We start from the raw sequence: 23,964 nt of genomic DNA on the forward strand, positions 1-23,964 counted from the left end.
CCTTTCTCCATCTATTCTCAGGCTTCTCTTCAGACTGGAGATAACCCCGTTCGCTAACAACTCCCCAACATGCAGATCCACGCAGGACCCCTATTCCGGCAGTCAGACACAGGATGCAGCGCCCGTGCTCCACCCCGGAGTCCCGACCTCCCCCAGCCTCGCTCACCAGCGGGCGTCAAGGCCCGGCAGCACGTGCAGCTGATGCTGGAATAGAGCCCGCGAGGGGCCGGACGGTGCGCATGCGCCGCGTGGGAGGCGGGGGCTTCCGGCGTCCGTGTCCTGGCGCTCGCTCTTCCTACCGCTCGTGTGCCCAGCTCCCTCCAGGAAGATCGCGAGGAGGTGAGACGCACGGGGAAGTCGCGAGCCGAGCCTAGGGCCTGACCCTAGGCGGACAGGTGACACGTGCCCTGACCCCAGGCGGACGCTCCCGCCTTCGGAGCCTCGATTTCCCGGGGCATGTGACGGGCATCCATTCTCCTCGGCCCCCCTGGGTTGTGTTCACGGTGAAGAGGCGGGCCTGACAGGGGAATCTGGGCCTAATCAGTGTTTTACCACGAGGAAGACTGGCTCTGGAACGCGTTCTTCTGGGACTCGTTTTTAGAGCAAAAACTACATCGCCCAGAAGGCTGTGCACGGGGGTGTCCGCGGCAGTACCGGGGCCACTGAGTGACAGGACAGGGGCATTTCCTGCGGCTCGTTGACATGGGGGCGGGGCTTCCGGCCTCCTGGAGGCATACGTCATTTGTGTGCGACGATTCCGTCCACGCCAGCTGTGGGGAGGGGTCGCTGTTCTGTGGCCGCTTCCAGTGCAGCTCATCCAAAAAGAGGAGAAGGAGGGTTGCGACTCACCTCCGCGCATTTGAACGGGCCGTGAGCCGCGCGGTGACCGGGGAGTGCGAAAGTCAGCCGAGGTCACCCCTCCCAGGACAGGGAAGAGGTGGCGGTCGGCCGAGCCCGCGGGACCCGCCTCTGTCCACGGGGTCCCATGATGGCGGCGGCGTGGATGGACCCTGCGCAGGTGAGTGGACGATGTTTTGGGCGTTGCTGCCTCTCTGCTGCGGAGAGGGCTCCTGGGCAGCTGGAATTGGAGGGAGAACTCGATTTCTGTTTGCAGCTGTGTTTGTGTAGGACGAGTGGAGAGGGCTTGTCACTCGATCTCCAGCCTTGTAACGTGGGAGGCTGAATATACAGAGGGACAAGTGGCAGAACGTACGTAAAAGTAGAACTTTGACCCAAACTTGCAGCCACCTGCCCAGGGAACTAACCCCGTATCCATCGTAAACAACCCAGGAAACCGGCCCGCTCCAAGTCATACTCGCCGGAAGCCAGATTACTAGCTCTAGTGACCATCCAGGAAGCTGAACAAGGACTTCGGTAACTGTCGGCCCTAAATGGCCAGGATGTGATTAATAAGTGACGCTCTCTAATTTTTTCTGCATTTCCAACTTCAGACCGACCAGAAAAACCGTATATTTGCCTCTCACCAACCAGATAGGTACGATGTTACGTGATTGCATGTCGGAAAGTTTTCATAACTCACGCATATATCACCTGGGAATCAATGTGGAGGCCGTAGTTAACCCTTCTGTGCGTGTCTACCTGCCCAGCATGCTCCCAGTGATGTGAGTTTATCCAGCACCAGAACCGAGTCATGATGCAGGGTTCCTGTGTACCAACCAATTAGTCTGTTAGGACTTTTCCAGATGTTTAATTGAAATATTAATTCAAGAGCACTGGTGGAGCGGGCAAAGCTAGAAAGCACAGAGATGTGGGCTCTGGAGGTGCAGATGGAAAACCATAAGCCAAGGTCTTGGAGCGTTTAAATTACAGACCCGCAGCGGTGGGGCTGTCCATCTGAGAGTGGAGTAGCTGTGTTACTTATATTTAATTCGTGGGTCTGATCTGGTCACACGCAGAAAGGTGGTCTTGTATGTGTTGAATGTCTCAGAAGACTGTAGAATATGGTGACGGAAGTAACATTAACAAGGCAAACTACATATGCAGTGTTTTTTGTTTCTTTTTTTTTTAGATTTATTTATTTTTGAGAGACAGAGCACTAGTGGGGGAGGGGCAGAGAGAGAGAGAAAGAGACAGAATCCAAAGCAGGCTCCCGGCTCTGAGCTGTCAGCACGGAGCCCTACGCGGGGCTTGAACTCACGAACTCTGAGATCATAACCTGAGCTGAAGTTGGACACTTTAACTGACTGAGCTACCCAGGCGTCCCTCCATATATACAGTGTTTTTAAGTCACAAGACCACATTAGTGGAAACAAGGTGAGTTAAGAACTGGGGACTTGAAAAAAAATTTTTTTAAAAAGGTGGGGCAGTTGGGTGGCTTAGTAGGTTAAGTGTCTGACTCCTGATATCAGCTGTGAACTCACAGTCGTGGAATTGAGCCCAGTGTTGGGCTCCTCGCTGAACAGGGAACCAGCTTGGGATTCTCTCTCTCTCTTTGCCACTCCCCCCCACCCCCCGCAATAAATAAACATTAAAAAAAAAGAACTGGGTACTTACAGTCACTTTAACGAAGATGTGAAGTCCTCAGCATGGGGCAGGCAGTGAGCAGGACCAGTGAGGCTCAGGTACTGCCGTTGTCACCAATGCTGTTATTGTCATCATTCACTCATTCCTCTGACGTCCTGGGGCCCATGGTGTCTGCATCTCCCAGTCCACCCGTCACTTCCATTGTCTTGTGTGACCTTCCGGTGGCTCCCGTGGAGGAGGCTTCTCCCTTACACTGCTGTGTCCACCCCCACCTTGAGCCCAGCACGGAGCTTGGCGCTCACGAGGTTCTTGGCGATTCGAGCCTTGATCACTGTGTACCTTTATCAGGGATGTAGGGATGAGGCCCGATCCCATCCAGCACCCCAACACCAACACGCTGCTACCTCTGTTTGACATCCAGGTATCTGTGACCTTCGACGATGTGGCCGTGACTTTCACCCAGGAGGAGTGGGGGCAGCTGGACCCGGCCCAGAAGACCCTGTACCAGGAGGTGATGCTGGAAAACTGTGGACTTCTGGTGTCTCTGGGTAAGTGCTCCCCACTCCACCCTAGGGGGGGACCTGCCACCTCGTTGTCAGAGGACCTTCTGTCTCCAGGCGTGGCCCCCAGATTCCGCACCTCTGCGTCTTTGCCTGTTTCTGTTGTTTCTCTTCCTTACTCTGCTGCGGGGCTGTGTGGGGCGTCCTTGAGGCAGAAATGGCCACCTGAGCCCGAGGTCCTCTGGACCTCTCACCCCAGTGCCCGGGACAGACTGGTCTCCCATCTGAGGTCCTCATTTCACATTCCAGAGGGGGAGCTGACAGGCTGAGCCTGGTTGGCTCAAGTGTCCTCAGCAGGGCCAGCAGGGCAGGGAGTGATGGGAAGTTCTCCGGGAAGGGAGGGAGTCAGGCCCCCCGGAGGCCTTTGCCTTCAGCACCGACAGGTACTGTTGTAAACGAGGTGATCCCAGTGACGGGGCTTCTCTGTGCTCACGTGCCCTCATGGTTGTCACTTGTTTCCAGGGCCGGGATCGTCTGCCGGGACGAGAGAGGCGGTTAGAGTAGTGCTTCTCGGCGGGTGGCAGTTTTGCCCCCAGGAGCCATTTGGCAACGTCTGCGGGCACTCTGGGTTGTCGCGCCTTGGGTGTGGGTGGAACTGGCATCTGGTGGTTAGAGTCCGGAGATGCTGGAGACCTCCTTCGATGGACACGACGGGCCCCTCAACAAGAATTATCCCGCCTGCAGAATCCAGGGCGCCCAGTTGAGAAACGCCAGCTTAGATGTTTCTCTGCTTGAGGTTAGTCACCACGAGGCCATTCGATCTGAGACCCCAGAGCTTAGGGGAAGACGTGCCGATTTTTGGAGAACTGGAGTCAGGTCTCAGTGAGAAGAGGCAAAAACAAAATTAGAGAAGTTTGATAGATTAAATATTTTGTAACAAAACGTTTACAAATAGAAAGTGCATTTTGGCCCTGCTGAGCTCTTCTCTCCCCTTCCGTGCTCTCCCTGAGCTCCCCCTGCTCTGGCTGTGCGGGGCATCTGGTGGTTTCCTGCGCACACACCTGGCTCGGGCCTCAGCTTGCTGTTGTGTCTGCCTGGTGAGTGTTCGTGGACATTTCAGCCTCTCAGACGGTGACCCTTCTGTGCGCGGTCCCCGCCTCCTCGCCAGCAGTGTCCTGACCACCAGATCTTATGCAGGGCCCTTCCCCATCCCTGTCGCTTTCTCTCATCATCCCGGTTATGGCCTTCCAGGTTAGCGGTCTCAAGCAGGGACGATGTCATCCCCGAGGGACACTGGGCAGTGTTTGTAGACATTTTGGTTGTCGCCCTGGGATGGGGCTGAGACAGGCACCTGGTGGGTGGAGACCTGGAGTGCTGCCAAACATTCTTGTAACGCACAGGACAGTTTCCTCCCTGTCTTCCCTGCAAAGAAGTGTCTTGACCTGGGGTGCCTGGGTGGCTCAGTTGATTAAGTAGCCAACTCTTGGTTCCGGCTCAGGTCATGATCTCGCAGTTCATGAGTTCGAGCCCCACATTGGGCTCTGCGCTGACAGTGCAGAGCCTGTTTGGGATTCTCTCTCTCTCTCTCTCTCTCTCTCTCTCACTCTCCTTCCCTCCCTCTCTCTCTCTCTCTCTCATGCTTTCTCTCTCAAAATAAATAAACTAAAAAAAAAAAAAAAAAAGTATCTTGACCTAAATGTCCATTGTATAGAGGTTGAAAAACCCTGTGGTCACAGGGTGCATGGACACTTCATCAGCTGACATTGAGGGACACCCTGACATAATCATTTCATGGAATGATTAATGCCTCCTGATTATTGTTGAGGAAAAATCTGGGTTCAGTGCTGAATCTTAATGCCTTACCTGCAATTGTTGCTCATTTCCCTTTTCAACAGAGTGAGCACGCAGCCTCGAGTAGGCAGCCTGAGCTCACTGGGAATTAAGATGGTTTTGGTTTCATTGCTGCGTCTTCAGGGTGACCTGCCTTCAAGGCCAGTGACTCCGGTTTCCCACTTACTAGAGTGATACAGATTCCCTTGTTGAAGGAATCTAAGCAAAATAAAAAGTGGGTCACTTTTAGGAAAAGTGAATAATAATAGTCACAGCCTGTTCAGGTCCTTGGAGCGCTGTCCCAGGCACTGTTCCTGCTTCACCCACACAATCTCATGGCATCGCAGTCCTCCGGAAGTCTTGGCCACTACAATGAGTCCCTTAGCTTAATTTACTCAGTCTGGAACGAACTTCATTTTATGAAGCTGTTCTCTGTTTTCTTTTAATTTCTTAAAATTTACATCCAAATTAGCTAGCATATAGTGCAACAATGATTTCAGAGTAGATTCTTTAATGCCCCTGACCCATTTAGCCCATCTCGCCTCCCACAACCCTTCCAGTAGCCCTCAGTTTGTTCTCCATATTTATGAGTCTCTTATGTTTTTGCCCCCCTCCTTTTTTTATATTATTTTTGCTTCCTTTCCCTTATGTTCATCTGTTGTGTGTCTTAAAGTCCTCATATGAGTGAAGTCATACGATATTTGTCTTTCTTTGACTAATTTCGCTTAGCATAATACCCTCCAGTTCCATCCACGTAGTTGCAAATGGCAAGATTTCATTCTTTTTGATTGCCGAGTAATATTTCATTGTGTGTGTGTGTATATATATGTATGTGTGTGTATATATATATATCCATTCATCCATCGATGGACATTTGGGCTCTTTCCATACTTTGGCTATTGTTGATAGTGCTGCTATAAATATGGGGGTGCATGTGTCCCTTCGAAACAGCACACCTGGATCCCGTGGATAAATGCCTAGTAGTGCAATAGCTGGGTCATAGGGTAGTTCTATTTTTAGGTTTTTGAGGAACCGCCATACTGTTTTCCAGAGTGGCTGCACCAGTTTGCATTCCCACCAGCAGCGCAGAAGAGATCCTCTCTCTCTGCATCCTCGCCAACATCTGTCGTTGCCTGAGTTGTTAATGTTAGCCATTCTGACAGGTGTGAGGTGGTATCTCATTGTGGCTTTGATTTGTATTTCCCTGATGATGAGTGATGTTGAGCATTTTTTCATGTGTCGGTTGGCCATCTGGATGTCTTCCTTGGAGAAGTGTCTATACATGTCTTTTGCCCATTTCTTCCCTGGATTATTTGTTTTTCGGGTGTTGAGTTTGATAAGTTCTTTATAGATTTTGGATACTAACCCTTTATCTGTTATGTCATTTGCAAATATCTTCTCCCATTCTGTCGGTTGCTCTTTAGTTTTGCTGACTGTTTCCTTCACTGTGCAGAAGCTTTTTATTTTGATGGGGTCCCAGTAGTTGATTTTTGAGCTGTTCTCCATTTTTTGTTGTTGTTGTTTTTTTTTTTCTCTGTAGTAAAAATCCTTTTTGTGTTTAATGTCGATGACAGTGTATGATATTTGATGTTTCTGTAAAGGTCATATGTGATAGTATCACTGCATAGGATTTTCAGTTTTATTATTTTTGAGTAGTTCATGTAATGTTGAAGTCTAGAGTCCCTGAGTCTGTCCTTCCCTTGGCCCCAGTTCTCTGAGGACGACCTCACCTCCACCCCCCACTTGGTCTGGGGCTGCTGGCCACACACAAGGGTGTTGCCGTTTCCTCCTTAGTGTCATGTTTAGGAGACAGAGGCCCAGAACCAGACCCCTGATGTTCAGTCCTAGCTCTGCCCCTTAAAGCTGTGGCTGCAGGCACATTACTGCACCTGGGTGTGCTCGCTGGTAACATGTATATACTTCCCCAGATACTCATGTATGTACTTCCCCAGACTGTAGCAAGGATGAATGGGTAACTTTTGAACAGAGCTCAGAACAATGCCTGGTGTGAGCAGGTGGTGTGCAGGTTAGCAGTTAAGAACCCCTCCGACAGTGCCATATCTCTCGTTGTGATCCTCATCATCCTCACACGGGGACTCAGCACTTCCGGAACGGTGTTGTGTAGCTTTGTGGTAAAACGGCATAGAGAGCGGGTATGGCTGGACTTGGGTGTCCGTTTTGGCCCAGCCATTCACCAGGTCTGTGCGCTCTGGCAAATCCCATGATTTGCCTGAGCGTTAGTTTCTTCATCTACAAAGTGGTGCTGGTTGCAATTTGTACTTGCTGAGAATGCTGTGAGGAAATCCTGAGATAGAATCCTCATTTCGTCCATGGCCTATAGGAAGAACAATACAAAACTTTGCTTAGGATTTAGAAAAAGACCTAGATCAATGAAGACAAATAGCTTGTTTTGAATGAATAAGTCAATATTTTAAATATGTCAGTTGTTTCAATTACTCCGTAAATTTATTTCAGTTTTGAAATGACATAATGCATCTGAGATGCTTGACACAGCCCCTTATGATTATGTTTATCTATGATTACACTTTATATTTTGACATTTATGATTAAACTCTACGTATTGGTTTTTGACTTACTGTGAGGGAAAGAAATCTCCCTGGCAGTATGGCCTGCTTTTGGTTTCTGGGTTTGCATGTTAGCGTTTTGTGTGGATGGAAGGAGCTTTATTCTAAGGTCTTCTTTACAGACTAGATTGAGAGGTTTAATTTGTTTTCCCAAAAATCCCAGTGCCTTCTTTCTTTCTCCGTGACCAGGGTGTCCCGTCCCCAGACCGGAGCTCATCTGCCAGCTGGAGCGCGGGCAGGAGCCGTGGACGGCGAAGAGAGGCCTCTCCCAGAACACCTATCCAGGTAGGAGCCAGGATGCGGGCGCGCGGGAGACCCTGCAGGCTGCAGACCAGGAGGGGACCGCGGGCCCTGGTTCCCCGGGAAGCTTCTCGTTCTGGCCTCTCCGGTGGTTCGGAAGCCGGGAACCCTTTGACCCAGAGTCCGCGTGCCCGGCCAGGGACCCGTAATGTCTCTCCCTCCGTCCACCTGCCAAGTTTCGGTGGCAAGTTGGGGACCGGACACGGCCTCGGAGAGCCGCTCAAGCCTCCCCCCGCCCTCAGTGCCTCTCTCTGGCCGGCGCCCCCAGGTCCTGTGCAGCCGTGTCCCGCCCGGTGCATCTCCCGCCTCGGTTCCTTATGCCGCCACCTCCATCAGCCCCGCCCCCATGCTCCCTGCTCACTCCCATCATCTTCCCTGGGGGGGCCGCTGGCCTCCCCACCGCTCTCCACGTCTGCGTGGTGCCTCTGGTCGGCTCGGCTCCAGGTCCTGCCTGCGCCTCCCCACGTGCTCAGACTCTGTTCCAGACGGCTGGCACTTCCCCAGCCACGGACGTGTCTCCGTGCGACCGAGGCGTTGACAGTGCAGTGCGCCTCCTCCCCTGCTTGAGCCTCGACCCTTCCACACTCACTCGGGCTCTCGAGTCTGCAGCTGCGCCTTCCATCCAGCAGAGGGGGTCTTGCCCTTGGCCCCGGGGCCGCTTCCTGAACCGGAGTCCAGAGCACCTTTTCAGGGGAATTATTTCCTCCTTCGTTTTGTTTGTTGTGTAGCGTAACTTCATCCTTTCTGTACTCTGTGTAAAAATAGACCCAAGCTCCTTACCGTTGAAGAAGGTCAGTAAGTTCCCGGCTCACTTGGCTCCCACCCGCTCCCCATGCGCTCACGTGCTCACTGCTCACACAGGCGCTGTCCAGAGCCGTCCAGGTCCCCGGAGTCGTCCCCGCAGCGGTCCTCCTGCCTGTGGTTACGGCATCTTTGATGTCTGCTGGAGTGAGGTTGATGGATTCCGGGCTATGCAACTTCCACGTTTTTCCTGGATAATTGCCAGTGTGTTCTAAAGGGCACTTCCACCGGGAACGCATGGAAGCTCCTTCCACCCATACCTTGCCCAGGACCCGATTCTCTAAGGCTCCTCAATTTTTGACACTCAAATGAGTGCAAAACTGTGTCTCCCGTGGTCTCCATTTATTTCTCTTTCATTGCGGAGGAACTTTAGCACCTGATCATAGGATGATTGGTCAATCTGTATTTTTTTTGAAATGTCCTTTCATGATAAATACCTATTTTTCTATTAACTTGTTTGCATTTTCTTTTTGATTTGTAGGGATTTTTTGTATATTTCTCATATTATCCTTTTTTTGTAGTAAAATATCCATAGCATAAAACTTAACATTTTATCATTTTTAAATATACAGTGGTGGCATCAAGCACATTCATAATGTGGTGCAACATCACCACCTCTATCTCCAAAGCTCTTCATTGTGTAAAATTGAAAGTCCTTCCCCATCACACAATAACCGCCCCCAATCTCTCTGCCCTAGCCCCCGGCAACCACAATTTTACTTTTTGTGTCTGATTTTGACTACTGTAGATACTTCATATTAGTGGAATGATACAGTGTGTGTGTGTCTTTATGACTGGTTTATTTCACTTAGCATAATGTCCTCAAATCTCATCCATGTTGTAGCGTGTGTCAAAATTTCCTTCCTTTCTAAGGCTCGGTGACATTCCACATCCCACACTTTGCTTATCCATTTATCACTCGTTGGACACTTGGTGGCTTCCATATTTTAGCTATTGTGAATAATTCTGCTGTGACATGGGTGTACAAGAATCTTTGAGAGCCTGATTTTAATTCTTTTGGCGTATGTCACGAAAAATTGCTGGATTGTCTCGTAATTCCACTGTTTAACTTTTTGAGGAGCTACCGTACCGTTTCCACAGAAACTATGTTATTTTACATTTCCACCAACATTGCGCAAGAGTTCCCATGGCTCTACATGCTCCAGTATTTGTTATTTTCTGATTTTTTGATAACCATCCTAATCAAGTCGAGATGATAACTTACTGTAGTTTTGATTTGCATTTCTCTAATGATTAGTGATGTTGAACATCTTTTGTGCTTACTGACAGTGTGTGTATCCTCTTTGGGGAAATGTCTAGTTCAGGTCCTTTGCCCATTTCTGTCATTGGGATTTTTTTGTTTTTGAGTTTTAGTTCTCTATATTCTGGATATTAATCCCTTATCAGATATATGATATTAATCCCTTATCAGATATATGATGAGCAAATATGTTCTCTCATTCTTTGGGTTATCTTGCTCTGTTGATAATATCTTGATGCGGTTTTTTAATTTTTATGAGCTCCAATTTGTTTCTTCTTTTGTTGCCTACGCCTTTGGTGTCATATCTAAGAAATCATTGCCAAATCTAGTGCCATGGAGGTTTTGCTCTATGTTCTCTAAGAATTTTATAGTTGTAGGTCTCACATTTAAGTTTCTGATCGATTTTGAGTTCATTTTTGTATATGATGTTAGATAAGGGTTCAATTTCATTCTTTTGCATGTAGATACTTAGTTTTCCAAGCACCATTTGTTGTAAACAGTGTCTTTTTCTCCATTGAATGGTTTTGACACCCTTAATCAAAAATGATTTGATGATATATACTATAGTTCATTACTGGGATCTTGATTCTGTTCTCTTGGTCTATGTCTGTCTTCATGCCAGTACCATACTGTTTTGATTACTGTAGTTTTGTAGTAAGTTTTGAAATCAGGAACTTAGAGTCCTTCAGGTTTGTTCTTTTTCAAGATTGTTTTGGCTATTCAGGGTCCATTCTGATACTATATAGATGTTATGATGGATTTTTCTGTTTCTGCCAAAAATGCCTGGGATTTTGGTAGGGATTGCATTGAATCTGTAGATCACTTTGGATTATATCAATATCTTTAAAAAAATTTTTTTTAATATTTATTTTTGAGAGAGAGAGAGGGAGACAGTGTGAGCAGGGGAGGGGAGAGACGGAAACACAGAATCTAAAGCAGGTTCCAAGCTCTGAGTTGTCAGCACAGAACCTGACGTGAGGCTCAAACCCATGGACTGTGAGATCATGACCTGAGCCGAGTCAGACACTTATATCCATATCTTAACAATACTAAGACTTCCAGTCCAAGAATATGGTATGCGTTTCCATTTATTTACATCTTTAATTCATTTTAGCAACATTTTGTAGTTTTCATTGTTATCTCTTTTACTTTGTCGTTTAGGTTAACTCCTAAGTATTTCATTCTTTTTGATGCAGTTGTAAGCAGGCCTTTTTTGTAATTTCGTTTTCAGATAGTTTATTATTAGTATATAAAAATGCAACTGATTTTTCTGTGTTGACTTTGTATCCTGCTACTTTGGTGAGCTCATTCTAACAGTTACTGTGTGTGGCATCTTTATAGTTTTCTACATATAAGATCATATTATTTGCAAACAAAGATAATTTTGCTTTTTCCTTTCCAGTTTTGCTGCCTTTTATTTCTCTTTCTTGACTAATTCCTCTGCCTAGAACTTCCAGTGTTACGTTGAATAGAAGTGGTGATAGGGTACATCCTTGCCCTGTTCCTGATCTTAGTAGAGGAAAAGCTTTCAGTCTTTCACCATTGTGTATCATGTTTGCTCTGAGTCTTTCATTTATGACTTTCATTGTATTGAGAAAGTTTCCTTGTATTCCTAGTTTGTTGAGTGTTTTTATCATGAAAGGATGTTGAATTTGTCAAAGGCTTTTCAGCATTGAGATGATTGTGTGGGCTTTTCCCTTCATTATATTAATGTGGTGTATTCACATTTATCAGTTTTCATATGTCAGATTGCTCTTGCATTACAGGAATAAACCCCACTTGGTCATGGTGTGCAGTCCTTTTAATATACTGCAGTTTGCTGATATTTTGTTGAGGAATTTTTGCATCATTGTTCATAAGGGATATTAGTTTGTAGTTTTCTTGTAATGTCTTTGGCTTTGGTGTCAGGGTACTAATGGCCTTAATGAGTTAAGAAGTGTTTCTTTCTCTTTAATATTTTCGAGGAGTTTGAGGATTGCTATTCATTCTTCTTTTAAAATGTTTGGGAGAATTCATCAGTGTAGCCATCAGGGCCAGGGTTTTTCTTTGTTGGTAGATTTTTTTTACTACTAATTCAGCCTCCTTACTAGTTATAGGTTTATTCAGATCTTATGTTTCTTCCTGATTTAGTCTTCATGGCTTTTGTGTTTCTAGGAACTTGTCCATTTCATGTAGGTTAAACAGTTTGTTGATGTACAGTTCATAGTACTCTCTTATAATCTTTTTCAAAAATACTTCTGCAGGACACCTCAGTGGCTCAGTCAGTTAAGCATCCAACTTTGGCTCAGGTCATGATCTCAACGTTTGCGGGTTCAAGCTCCACATTGGGCTCTGTGCTGACAGCTCAGAACCTGGGGCTCACTTCAGATTCTCTATCTCCCTCTCTCTCTGCCCCTCCCATGCTCTCTTTGTGTCTCAAAAATAAATAAACATTAAAAAAAAAAAACTAAACATTTCTGCAGAATTGATAGTAATGTCCCCACTTCCATTTCTGATTTAGTACTCTGAATCTTTTTTTTTCAGTAGCCAAAAGTTTGCCAATTTTGTTATCTTTTCAAAGAACCAACTTTTTGTTTCATGGATTTTCTCTATTTTCCTATTCCCTATATCAGTTCTCTTTAATCTTTACTATTTCCTTCCTTCCCCTAGCTGTGGTTTCAGTTTGTTCTTTTCCTACATCCTTAAGTTGTCTTTAGTTTGGTTTGATATCTCTTTTTTTTTTTTTTTTTTTTTTAATTTTTTTATTTTTATTTTTTAATATATGAAATTTACTGTCAAATTGGTTTCCATACAACACCCAGTGCTCATCCCAAAAGGTGCCCTCCTCAATACCCATCACCCACCCTGCCCTCCATCCCACCCTGCCCTCCCTCCCACCCCCCATCAACCCTCAGTTTGTTCTCAGTTTTTAACAGTCTCTAATGCTTTGGCTCTCTCCCACTCTAACCTCTTTGGTTTGATATCTCTTTTGTTATTTAGCATTTATAAGCTATCAATTTGTAAGCATTTATGGCTATAAATTTCCCAGTTAATGCTGCTTTCATTGCATCCCATAAGTTTTTTAATACTTTTTTTTTTAATTTGTTTTTAACGTTTATTTATTTTTGAGACAGAGAGAGACAGAGCATGAAGGGGGGAGGGGCAGAGAGAGAAGGAGACACAGAATCGGAAGCAGGCTCCAGGCTCTGAGCCATCAGCCCAGAGCCTGACACGGGGCTCGAACTCACGGACCGCGAGATCGTGACCTGAGCTGAAGTCGGACGCTTAACCGACTGCGCCACCCAGGCGCCCCTACATCCCATAAGTTTTGATATGTTATATTTTCATTTTCATTGGAAATGAATCATAGTTTATGTGGTATCTTTTTAAATCTATTGAGACTTAATTTGTGGCCTAACATGGTCCGTCCTGGAAAATGTTCCATGTACACTTGAGAAGAACGTGTATGCTATTGTTGTGGGGTAGAATATTCTGTATATGTCTGTTAGCTCTAGTTAGCTTATTATGTTAAGTCCTCTATTTCCTTACTTGTAGTTTGTCTGGTTGTGCTATCCATTATTGAGAATGGGGTATTGAAGTTTCCGTGTATTACCATAGGATTGTCTCTTTCTTCCTTCATTGTGTCGCTTTTTGCTTCATACGTTTTGATGGTTTGACATTAAGTATATGTCTACAATTATTATAGCTTCTTGCTGTATTATACTTTTTATTAAAATATAATGTCCTTTATTGTCTTTTGTAATCTTTTCTGATTTAAAGTCTATTTTGTTTGATAATAATATAGCCACTTCTGCTTGCTTTTGGTTTGTATTTCCATGTAATATCGTTTTCCTTTCTTTCACTTTTAATCTATTTGTGTCTTTAGATCTAAAGTAAGTCTCTTGTAGACACATATACTTGGATCACGTGTTTTATCAATTCTGCCAATCTCTGTTTTTTATTATTATTTAAAAACTTTTTTAAATGTTTAATTTTTTTGAGAGAGTGCATGAGTGCGGAAGGGGTAGAGTGGGGGGGACAGAGGATCTGAAGCAAGCTCTGCCCTGACAGCAGCGAGCCTGATGTGGGGCACAGACTCACAAACTGTGAGATCATGACCTGAGTCGAAGTTGGACGCTCAACTGACTGAGCCACCCAGGCACCCCCAATCTCTGTTTTTTAATTGGAGAGTTTAATGCATTTACATTTAAAGTAATTACAGGGGCGCCTGGGTGGCTCAGTCGGTTGAGCGCCGACTTCGGATCAGGTCACGATCTCGCGGTCCGTGAGTTCGAACCCCGCATCGGGCCCCTGTGCTGACAGCTCAGAGCCCGGAGCCTGTTTCAGATTCTGTGTCTCCCTCTCTCTGACCCTCCCCCATTCATGCTCTGACTCTCTCTGTCTCAAAAATAAATAAAACGTTAAAAAAAAATTAAAAAAAAAATAAATAAAGTAATTACTAATACAGAGAGACTTCTGTCATTTTGATATTGGCTTTTTATATGCATCATAGATTTTTTTTGTTTCTCATTACTGTCTTCTCTTGTGTTCAGTTGACTTTCTGTAGTGAAATGTTTAAATTCCTTTCTCATTTCCTTTGTGTATATTATCCCTAGCTGATTATTTGTGGTTTCCATGGGGATTACATTTAATATCTTAAATTTATAACACTAATTTGATTTTATATCAGGAGAAGAAGTTCTCCTTTACAGTTCTGTTCGCACCTCTTTTAGTTGGTCATGTTACCACATTACGTCTTTATATATTGTATGCCCTCAACCTTAATAACTCTTTTAAAACCATTAGTCTCTTGAATTATGTAGGAAACTAAATGTGGAGTTATAAACTGAAGTTATAGTAACACTGCCTTTTAGATTAATACAGTTTTTTTAAATTAGTCTCCTAAATCACGTAAAAAACAAAAAGTGTAGTTATAAACCCTTGTTAAAATAATAGTAGCTTTTATAATTGTTCATATATTTACCTTTACTGAGATCTTTATTTATTTATTTATTTATTTATTTATTTATTTTAAATCTTTTTTTTTAACGTTTATTTATTTTTGAGACAGAGAGAGACAGAGCATGAACGGGGGAGGGTCAGAGAGAGGGAGACACAGAATCCGAAACAGGCTCCAGGCTCCGAGCTGTCAGCACAGAGCCCGACGCGGGGCTCAAACTCACGGACCGCGAGATCATGACCTGAGCCGAAGTGGGCCGCTCAACCAACTGAGCCACCCAGGCGCCCCGAGATCTTTATTTTTTAATATGGCTTTGAATTGCTGTCTAGTGTCCTTTCATTTCTTTTTTTTTTTTTTTTTTTTAATTTTTTTTTAAACGTTTATTTATTTTTGAGACAGAGAGACAGAGCATGAACGGGGGAGGGTCAGAGAGAGAGGGAGACACACAGAATTTGAAACAGGCTCCAGGCTCTGAGCTGTCAGCACAGAGCCTGATGCGGGGCTTGAACTCACGGACTGCGAGATCATGACCTGAGCCGAAGTCGGATGCTTAACCGACTGAGCCACCCAGGCGCCCCGTAGTGTCCTTCATTTCACCCTGCAGGATTTCCTTGAGAATTTCTTGCAAGACAGATCTAGTGATAACAGACTTCCTCAGATTTTATATATGGGAATGACTTAATTTCTCTCATCACTGTTAAAAGAGTTTTGCCAGATATATGATTTTTTTTAAGTTCATTTATTCATTTCGAGAGAGAGGGAGAGCAGGGAAAGGTCAGAGGGAGAGAAGGAGAATGAGAATTCCCAAGTAGGCTTCATGAGATCATGACCTGAGCTGAAATCAAGAGTTGGTTGCTTAACTGACTGAGCCATACAGGCGCCCCTGGATATAGGATTCTCGGTTGACAGATTTTTTTCTGTTTTCTGGCCTCCCGAGTTTCTGATGAGAACTCTGCTGATAATCTTATTGAGAATTTCTTGTATGTGACAAGTTTCTTCAAGCTTGCTATCAAGATACTCTGTCTTTGGCTTTCACAAGTTTGATTATAAGTTTTATTGGTGTGAGTCTATTTTAGTTCATTTTTCTTGGAGTGCATTGATCTTTTTGGATATTTAAATTGATGTCTTTCATCAAATTTGGGACATTTTCAGCCATTTATTCAAATATTTTCTTTCACTATTTTCTGGGAATCCCACAGTGAGTGTATTGGTTCCCTTAGTGGTTTATCACAGTTCCATTAAGGTATTTTCACTTTTCTTAAATGTTTTTCTTTTTTTTTTTTCTGTGTTTGGACATAATTTCCATTGTCCTATATGCTGATTCTTTCTTCATCCTACTGTAATCTTCCTTTCAATCCCTGTAGTGAAGTTTTCATTTCAGTTATTGTACGTTTTGGTTTCTATTTAGGTTTCTTGCTCTTTGCTGGTACTTCCATTTTGTTTATATATGGTTTTCTTGACTTTCTCCATATCTTACTTTAGCTCTTTGAGCTTCTTTAACATAGTTGTTGTAAATCATGTCCAGTACATCTGCATCAGGTGTATTTTAGGACCAGTTTTGGGAGGGGTTCCAAACATGAGCTACTGTGTCCTCGGGGACTTGTTACCCTTCTGGCATTGATGTAGGGCAATACATGCATGAAGTATTGGCAGCCTAGGAATTTCACTTGGCTTGAGCGTCCAGAGTTTTATTCACTGCCATTACATAAACATAATTGATTGGATCATTTCCTACCTGACTCCTGCCCCTCCCCATCTCTTTCCAGAGGCCTAGTTGCTATCTTCTAGCCCAAGACACAAATCCTCTAATTGCATGGTTGGACTTTTCTCGTGTGGTCAAGCATTGCCCTGAATCATCTCTTAAGCGAACTATCTGAGGTCCTATATAAGTTATCCATTTGCATAAATATCCAATCTGGAATTGACTGTGTCTCCCCTCCAGCACTTTGTCTTCTAATCCAGCCATTCCCCTGGGTCTCTCTCCCTTTCATGGTGTCAACAGTCTGAGGACCAGGAAAGAAATTGTTATCCTGGGATTCAGAGGTGGCAAGACTCAGAGACACTATTTTCATCTTCATTTTTTTTCTGTTCATTTCACTGAAATGCTCGTTTTTCTCCTATGTTGGCATTACCAACAGACCTATTTGTGTATTGGATTTCTTTCAGGTGACAAAGGAAAACCCAAGGCCACAGTATCTGCCATTGGTGAGCCAGCCCTGTCTGAGGGCGCCCCCGTCCAGGAACAACTAATACAAGGAGTTGCAGGAGACTCCCAGAAGCGCCAAACCAAGGATCAGGATGGGTCATTGGAAATGCAAGAAGGACATTTGAGACCAGAGATAGATCCCCAGAAGGAGAAACTCCCCGGGAAATCAAGCTCTGAAGATGGCAACGTAGGGACAGCTGATAATGTGTGTTCAAGAATTGTACAGGAGCCAGTCCCTCTGCGAGGTGCTGTCCATGACCATGACTCGTGTGGATCAGGTAAAGATCCCATGATTCAAGAAGAAGAAGATATCTTTAAATGCAACGAATGTGGGAAAATTTTTAACAAGAAACGCCTCCTTGCTCGACACGAGAGAATTCACTCTGGAGTGAAGCCCTACGAATGCACTGAGTGTGGGAAAACCTTTAGTAAAAGCACTTACCTCCTCCAGCACCACATGGTCCACACCGGGGAGAAGCCCTACAAGTGCATGGAGTGCGGGAAGGCCTTCAACCGCAAATCACACCTTACACAGCACCAGCGGATTCACAGCGGGGAGAAGCCTTACAAGTGCAACGAGTGTGGAAAGGCCTTCACCCACCGCTCCACTTTTGTCTTGCATAACAGGAGCCACACCGGAGAGAAACCTTTTGTGTGCAAAGAGTGTGGAAAAGCCTTCCGAGACAGGCCGGGTTTCATACGTCACTACATAATCCACAGTGGCGAGAATCCCTACGAATGCTTCGAGTGTGGCAAGGTCTTCAAACACAGGTCCTACCTCATGTGGCACCAGCAGACTCACACTGGGGAGAAGCCCTACGAGTGCAGCGAGTGCGGGAAGGCCTTCTGTGAGAGCGCGGCCCTCATTCACCACTACGTCATCCACACGGGGGAGAAGCCCTTCGAGTGCCTGGAGTGCGGGAAGGCCTTCAACCACAGGTCCTACCTCAAGAGGCACCAGAGGATCCACACCGGGGAGAAGCCCTATGTGTGCACGGAGTGTGGAAAGGCCTTCACCCACTGTTCCACTTTCATCTTGCACAAAAGGGCCCACACCGGAGAAAAACCTTTTGAGTGCAAAGAATGTGGGAAAGCCTTTAGCAATCGTGCGGACCTCATCCGACACTTCAGCATCCACACCGGGGAGAAGCCCTACGAGTGCATGGAGTGCGGGAAGGCCTTCAACCGCCGCTCGGGGCTCACGAGGCACCAGCGGATTCACAGTGGAGAGAAGCCCTATGAATGTGTCGAGTGTGGGAAAACCTTCTGCTGGAGCACAAACCTCATCCGACACTCCATCATCCACACCGGGGAGAAGCCCTATGAATGCAGCGAGTGTGGCAAGGCCTTCAGTCGCAGCTCCTCCCTCACTCAGCATCAGAGGATTCATACTGGGAGACACCCCGTCAGGGGCAGCGCAGCAGAAGTGGGGAGACCCTTCGCGAGCGGGCAGTCCTCGGTCAACCTCCAAGAGCTCCTGTTGGGGAAAGACTTTTTGAATGTAGCCACTGAGGAAACCTCTTACTCAGAATCTGATCGTTCATACCAAAGAGAAACCCCTCAGTTTTCTTCCCTGTGAGAAACCCTTCTGTTGCAGGATATCTGTTGTCATCTAATGAGTCATACTGGAAATTCATCCAGCCTAGAGCCTTATTCTACAACTGAGAACTCATCCAGGGAGAGACCCAGCGGTTATATGCATGTAGGAAAACCTTCAGCTGTATCTTTTCCTTAATTTACACTGCAGTGTTATCTCAGGAATTTTTTTTTCCTTTTTCTTTTTTTTAAGGAGACTTAGACAATGAACTTCAAACACATTTTCTTTCAGACTTCCTTGCCAAGCCTTTGGCACTTTGTCATGGATTCCTTAGTTTGCTTGGCAGGAGGAGGGTTTTGTTGAGAGGGAAAGGACTTAGACTTTTTATGTGTCTTGTATATACATTCATTGCTGTCCAGTGTCAAGAGAGTTAGTTGAGGGCAGGTTTGGAAACTTTCATGAATGTCTTCTCTGTTCTAAAACATTGTCTCTGTTCATAAAGAGCTTAATTTTTGTGAGAAATGTAATGGCTAAAGCCATCAAACACTTTTATATTTGAGGAGATAAGAATACACCTATGAATGGGCACATTTTATTTTACCAGTTAAGACTGTTTAAGGCTTTGATTTTTAAAAAACAAACATTTTCTTCATGCGGCTTTAAGGAGCTGATTTTCTTGGTCCTGTACTATTAGTTTACTTGATTGCTGTAATTAGGTGGTAAATATTTTAGTTGCATAAAATGATCTCTTTATTCTTCTTATTTAAAACTGATTTAGCACTCTCATTACTCTGAATTTCCACATAAAGTCTTGGAGAAGCTTGTCTATTTATGAAAAAAAGTATCAAATTTCGATAGAAATTGAGTTAAATTGTCAGATTAGTTTGTTAAGAATTGTCTTCTTTATGGTGTTGTATCTTCCAGTTTAAGAACATGGTATGTCTGTACATTTATTTAAGTATTGCTTGATTTATTTCATCACTGTTTTATAAATTTCAATAATAGGTCCTGAATGATTTTTATAAAGTTTATATCTAGGTGGTCTTTTTTCTTTATGATAAATGGATTGATTTTTAAGTTTCCACCCACGTTTTGGTAGTATACAGAAATGTAATTAATTTTTAGATGTCAGTTTGGTATCCTACAATCTTTCTGAACTGTAGGCATTTGTTTTGATAGACTGCTTGGGTTTTTTTACATAGAAATACCATCTGCAAATAGAGGTAGTTTTATTTCTTCCTTACCATCTGTCTACTTCATTTTCTTTTCCTGGACTAGCTAGGGTTTCCAATACAATATTGAATAGTAGTAGTAAGAAAGGCTATCCTTGTCTGGCTTCTGATATTAGGGGGGAAACATTCAGTATTTTGTCAAGTATGATGTTAGTATAAGGTTTTCTTCATAGAAGTTTCTTAATCAAGTTTAGAAATTTTCCCGTATTCCTAATTTGCTGTGGGTTTTTTTGTTGTTGTTGTTATTGTGAATGGGTGTTAAATTTTGTCATATGCTTTTTCTCTACCAATTGATACAATCATATGTTTTTTTCTTCTGCAGCTTGTTGATATGATGTATTACATTGATTTGAGTTTTGAATGTTGAAGCAGCTTTGTATTCTTGAAACAAGTCCTACTTGATTGTAGAGTGTAATTATTTTTATATATTGTATTGCAGTATTCAGTATGCTAGTATGTTGAGAAAGTTTTCCTCTAATTTCATGAGTGATAATGATATGCAGTTTTCTTTCTTTTGTTCATTTTTGTTTCTTTGGTTTTTGTCTATGTTTGGTACTGTCATTGGTTTTGGTGTCTAGATGATAGTGGCTTCCCAGTATGTATTGGGAGTGTTCTTTCTTCTGTTATGTGGAAGATAGTGCATAGAATTGGTTTTATTTCTTCCTTTAATGTTTGGTAGCATTCTCCAGTGAACTATTTATGCCTGGAGATTTTTCTTTTGGATGCCTTTTAATTATGTATTTATTTTATTTAATATGTATAGAATTGTTCAGAATATCTATTTCACATTGGATGAATTTTTGTAGTTGTCTTTTTCTAGGAATTGTTCCATTTCATCTAAATTTTCATTTTTGTTCCAAGTATTCCTTTATTATATTGTTTATGATGGAAGAATCTGTACTTATATCTCCTGTTATATTCCTGATATTGAAAATGTGCCGGTTATTTTTATTTTTGTTAATCTCAGATGTTTATCAAATTTTTTTAATCTTTTTAAAGAAGCAGCACTTTATACCACTGTTTTTTCTCTATTATCTTTTTGTTCCTAATTTCACTGATATCTCTGTTTCGGTCTTTATTATATCTGTTCTTCCACCTGCTTTGGTGGTATTTTCCTCTGTAGTTTCTTGAGACGGATGTTTTGAATACTGATTTGAGATTTTTTTACTTTTCTAATGTAAGCATTACATTCTATAAAGTTCCCTCACAGCACTTTCCTTACAAGTTTTAATATATTTTAATATCATTTCATTTGGTTCTAAGAATTTCTTTAGTCAAGACCTCCTGTCTAACCCATAAATAATTTAGAAGTATGTTGTTTAATTTCCTAGCGTTTGAAGTATTTCATGCTCTCTTTGTTAATCACATCTAGTTTGTTTTATATTTGATCTGGCTGTTTAAATTTGTTGAGGTTTGCTTTATGACCCAAAATATGGTTTATCTTGGTGAACGTTATATAAGTTGGCTTGAAGAGAATGTGTATTCTACTGTTGTTAGGTGGAGTTTGTATAAATGTCCACATGATCCTGTTGGTTGATGATGTTATTCAGATTTTCTAGGTCCCCGCTGATTTCTGTTTAGTATTTCTATCAAGAGCTGAGAGAGGCATGTTGGAAGTCCCGCAGTATAATTCTGGAATTGTCTTTCTCCTTTTAAGTTCTATCAGTTTTTGCTGTATTTGAAAGGTCTGTTGTAGGTGCATACACATTTAGGATTGCTAAATCATCTTAGTGTATTGACCCTTTTATCATTATGTAATGTCTCTTTTTGCCCCTGTAACTTTTCTTTGGAATATACTTTATCTGATTTAACATAGTCACTGTTGCATTTTTGGGTTAATATTTTGCATTTTTGGTTTATATTTTTCCATAATTTTATTTTCAACCTTGTCTATATCATTACATTTGAAGTGAGCCTCTGTGAATAGCACGTATTCGGGTAACGCTTTCTTTTTACCCATTTTCCTGACTTCTTTTTTTAATTGCTATATTTAGACCATTTAAATTTAAAATGATTATTGATATGTTAGGGCATAAGTCGGCTAGTTTATGATTTGGTTTTTCTTTGTTGCCTGTTTACTGTTCCTCTGTTGTTTTGGGGTTATTTTTTGTTTTGTTTTTTGCTTTGCCTTCCTGTGGGTTACTTTAATTTTTAGAATTCTAATAGATATATCTGTGATGACTTTGAGTATAAGTCTTTGTATTTTACTGTTTTTTTAGGTATCGTTTCATATATATGTAATTTATCACAGCCTACAGTATCAACATCTTAGCACTTTGATTGTAGAAACCTTAACTTTCATTGGGTCCTTTTACAGAAGTATTTCCTTTTCATACACTGAGCATCATATTGGATGATGTTCTTTTTTGCTTCAATTATCAAACAATTTTTACACAACCCATGAGAAGTGTAACGTGTTTACCTATATTTTTACCCATTCCATTGTTCTTCTTGAAATCTCAAGATATTTTTTTTCCTGTTACATTTCTTTTTTTGCAAACTCCTATACAGATCTTCCTTGACTTATGATGGAGTTACATGTCAGTAAACCCATCGTAAGTTGAAAATACCATGGTTAAAAATGCATTTAGTACACCTAACCCACTAAGCATCACAGTTTAGCCCAGCCTTTGTTAAACATACTCAGAATGCTTACGTTGGCCTACAGCTGGGCAAATCATTTCACACAAAACCTATTTTATACTAAAGTGTTGAATATCTCATGTAATTTATTGAATACTATACTGAAAGTGAAAAACAGTGATTGTATGGGTACTTAACATACACAGCCCAAAGTACACCAGGCCTAAAGAATGTGTGAAATGAGGAACTAAAATTAATTGCTGGGTAATGGGGGTGCTAAGGTGACGGGATCATCAGTCTCTTTTTCTTATGAAAGAGAGTAGCTGGTAGAAGGCACCAGGGCATCAGCGTTTGTTGATGGTGTAGCCAGTATCGTGTTCCTTAGGAAGATAGCAGGTTTTGACTGTGCAGTTTGTTTCTTCTTTTCATTATGTATTTGTCTGCAGCAAGCAAGAGTACCCTGTATCAGCCTGTCAGCTCTTGTTAATGTCTTGTAACTGACATCCATTTCTTCTAATATCCCTACCCACTGCTGATAGTAGCAGTTACCTCTATCCGTTTGTTTGCTGTGAACTTTCTTGGTGCTTCATGGGTTAACTTATTCTGCCTAAACTTCTTTCTTTCTTCCCCCAGTCTGATTAGCTTCTCAATAGAAAGCTTTTCAGCCTTGAGGCGCCTGGGTGGCTCCTTAGTTTAGTTAAGCGTCTGACTTCATCTCAGGTCATGATCTCACCTTGCGTGAGTTCGAGCCCCACGTCAGGCTCTGTGCTGACACCTCAGAGCCTGGAGCCTTCTTCAGATTCTGTGTCTCCCTCCCTCCTGCCCCTCCGCTGCTCACGCTCTTCTTCAAAAATAAATAAACATTTAAAAAAAGTTTAAAAAAAGAATAGAAAGCTTTTCAGCCTCAATGCCAACAAGCTCAGGAATATCCTCATTTTCAGTGTCCAATTCTGGCTGTTACCCAAGCACTAATACCTTGTTACTTATTATTTCTTCAACAGCAGAATCTTTAAAGTCTTTGAATGTGTTCACATATCTTCAAAACTTTCTTCTTTCGTGCACTGCTATGTGACTCTTCCTGTAGTGATGTTCTGGATAGCATTTAGAATGTGAAAAGCCTTCCCAAAACTTGGCTAGATTCAGTCACTCAACAGCCAGCATAAATGACATAAATAGTATACTTTGAACATAGCTGTTTAACCTTGGTTCATTGATTGACTGCAGTTGTGTTTGGTGGCAGATACACAACCTTTATACCAGGATGCGTGTCCCTGAAATACCGGGGATGACCTCAAGTATTAGATCAGAAGAATCTTGAATGGGTGCGATGTTGTCTTGCCTACAATATTCTCTTGACTGTGGAATAAAGCAGTTCAAAAACCAGTCTTTAAACACTGCTAATGTGATCCAGGTTTTCTTGTTATGGTGATAATAAATGGGAAGCATATACTTGCTCACATTCTTGAATACTCTAGGGTTCTCTGAGTGGTAGAGTAGAAAAGGCTTGTAACTTGAAATCCGCAACATTAACACCCAAAAGCAGCATTACATGGCCTTGCAGTGCCTTGAATCCTGGCACTGTCTTGGGCTTTTGATGCACGTATGTGTGCCCCAGCATATACTTCCAGAACAAGCTCGTTTTACTGACATCAAATATTTGTTCTGGCAAGTATTTCTTATCCACAAGTATCCTATGCAGCTCTTTC

The 23,964-nt window shown here is 43.1% G+C and overlaps 1 protein-coding gene across 2 annotated transcripts; it reads left to right on the plus strand.

The window, feature by feature from the left end:
• The first annotated feature begins 710 nt into the window (after positions 1-710).
• Positions 711-23,659, plus strand: LOC109259375 (zinc finger protein 805-like). Of its 2 annotated transcripts, none has more exons than XM_053906217.1 (4): positions 711-1,018; positions 2,906-3,032; positions 7,589-7,684; positions 16,867-23,659. In XM_053906217.1, the coding sequence occupies exons 1-4, from the start codon at positions 986-988 to the stop codon at positions 18,483-18,485; spliced, it is 1,875 nt and encodes a 624-aa protein (XP_053762192.1). In that variant the 5' UTR covers positions 711-985; the 3' UTR covers positions 18,486-23,659. The 2 variants fall into 2 exon arrangements, with proteins under 2 accessions (XP_053762192.1, XP_053762193.1); XM_053906218.1 differs by lacking the exon at positions 711-1,018 and adding an exon at positions 1,919-2,274.
• The last annotated feature ends 305 nt before the right edge of the window (positions 23,660-23,964 follow it).

Source organism: Panthera pardus, unplaced genomic scaffold (assembly GCF_024362965.1).
Source record: "Panthera pardus isolate Hobbes unplaced genomic scaffold, ASM2436296v1 HiC_scaffold_18, whole genome shotgun sequence".
Lineage (NCBI taxonomy): Eukaryota > Metazoa > Chordata > Mammalia > Carnivora > Felidae > Panthera > Panthera pardus.

Bases quoted from the DNA above. Each gene is read 5' to 3' on its own strand.
- LOC109259375 (XM_053906217.1), top strand. From the start codon at position 986: ATGATGGCGGCGGCGTGGATGGACCCTGCGCAG. The intron at 1,019-2,905 runs GTGAGTGGACGA...TTTGACATCCAG, and splicing joins CGTGGATGGACCCTGCGCAG to GTATCTGTGACCTTCGACGA. The intron at 7,685-16,866 runs GTAGGAGCCAGG...GATTTCTTTCAG, and splicing joins CTCCCAGAACACCTATCCAG to GTGACAAAGGAAAACCCAAG.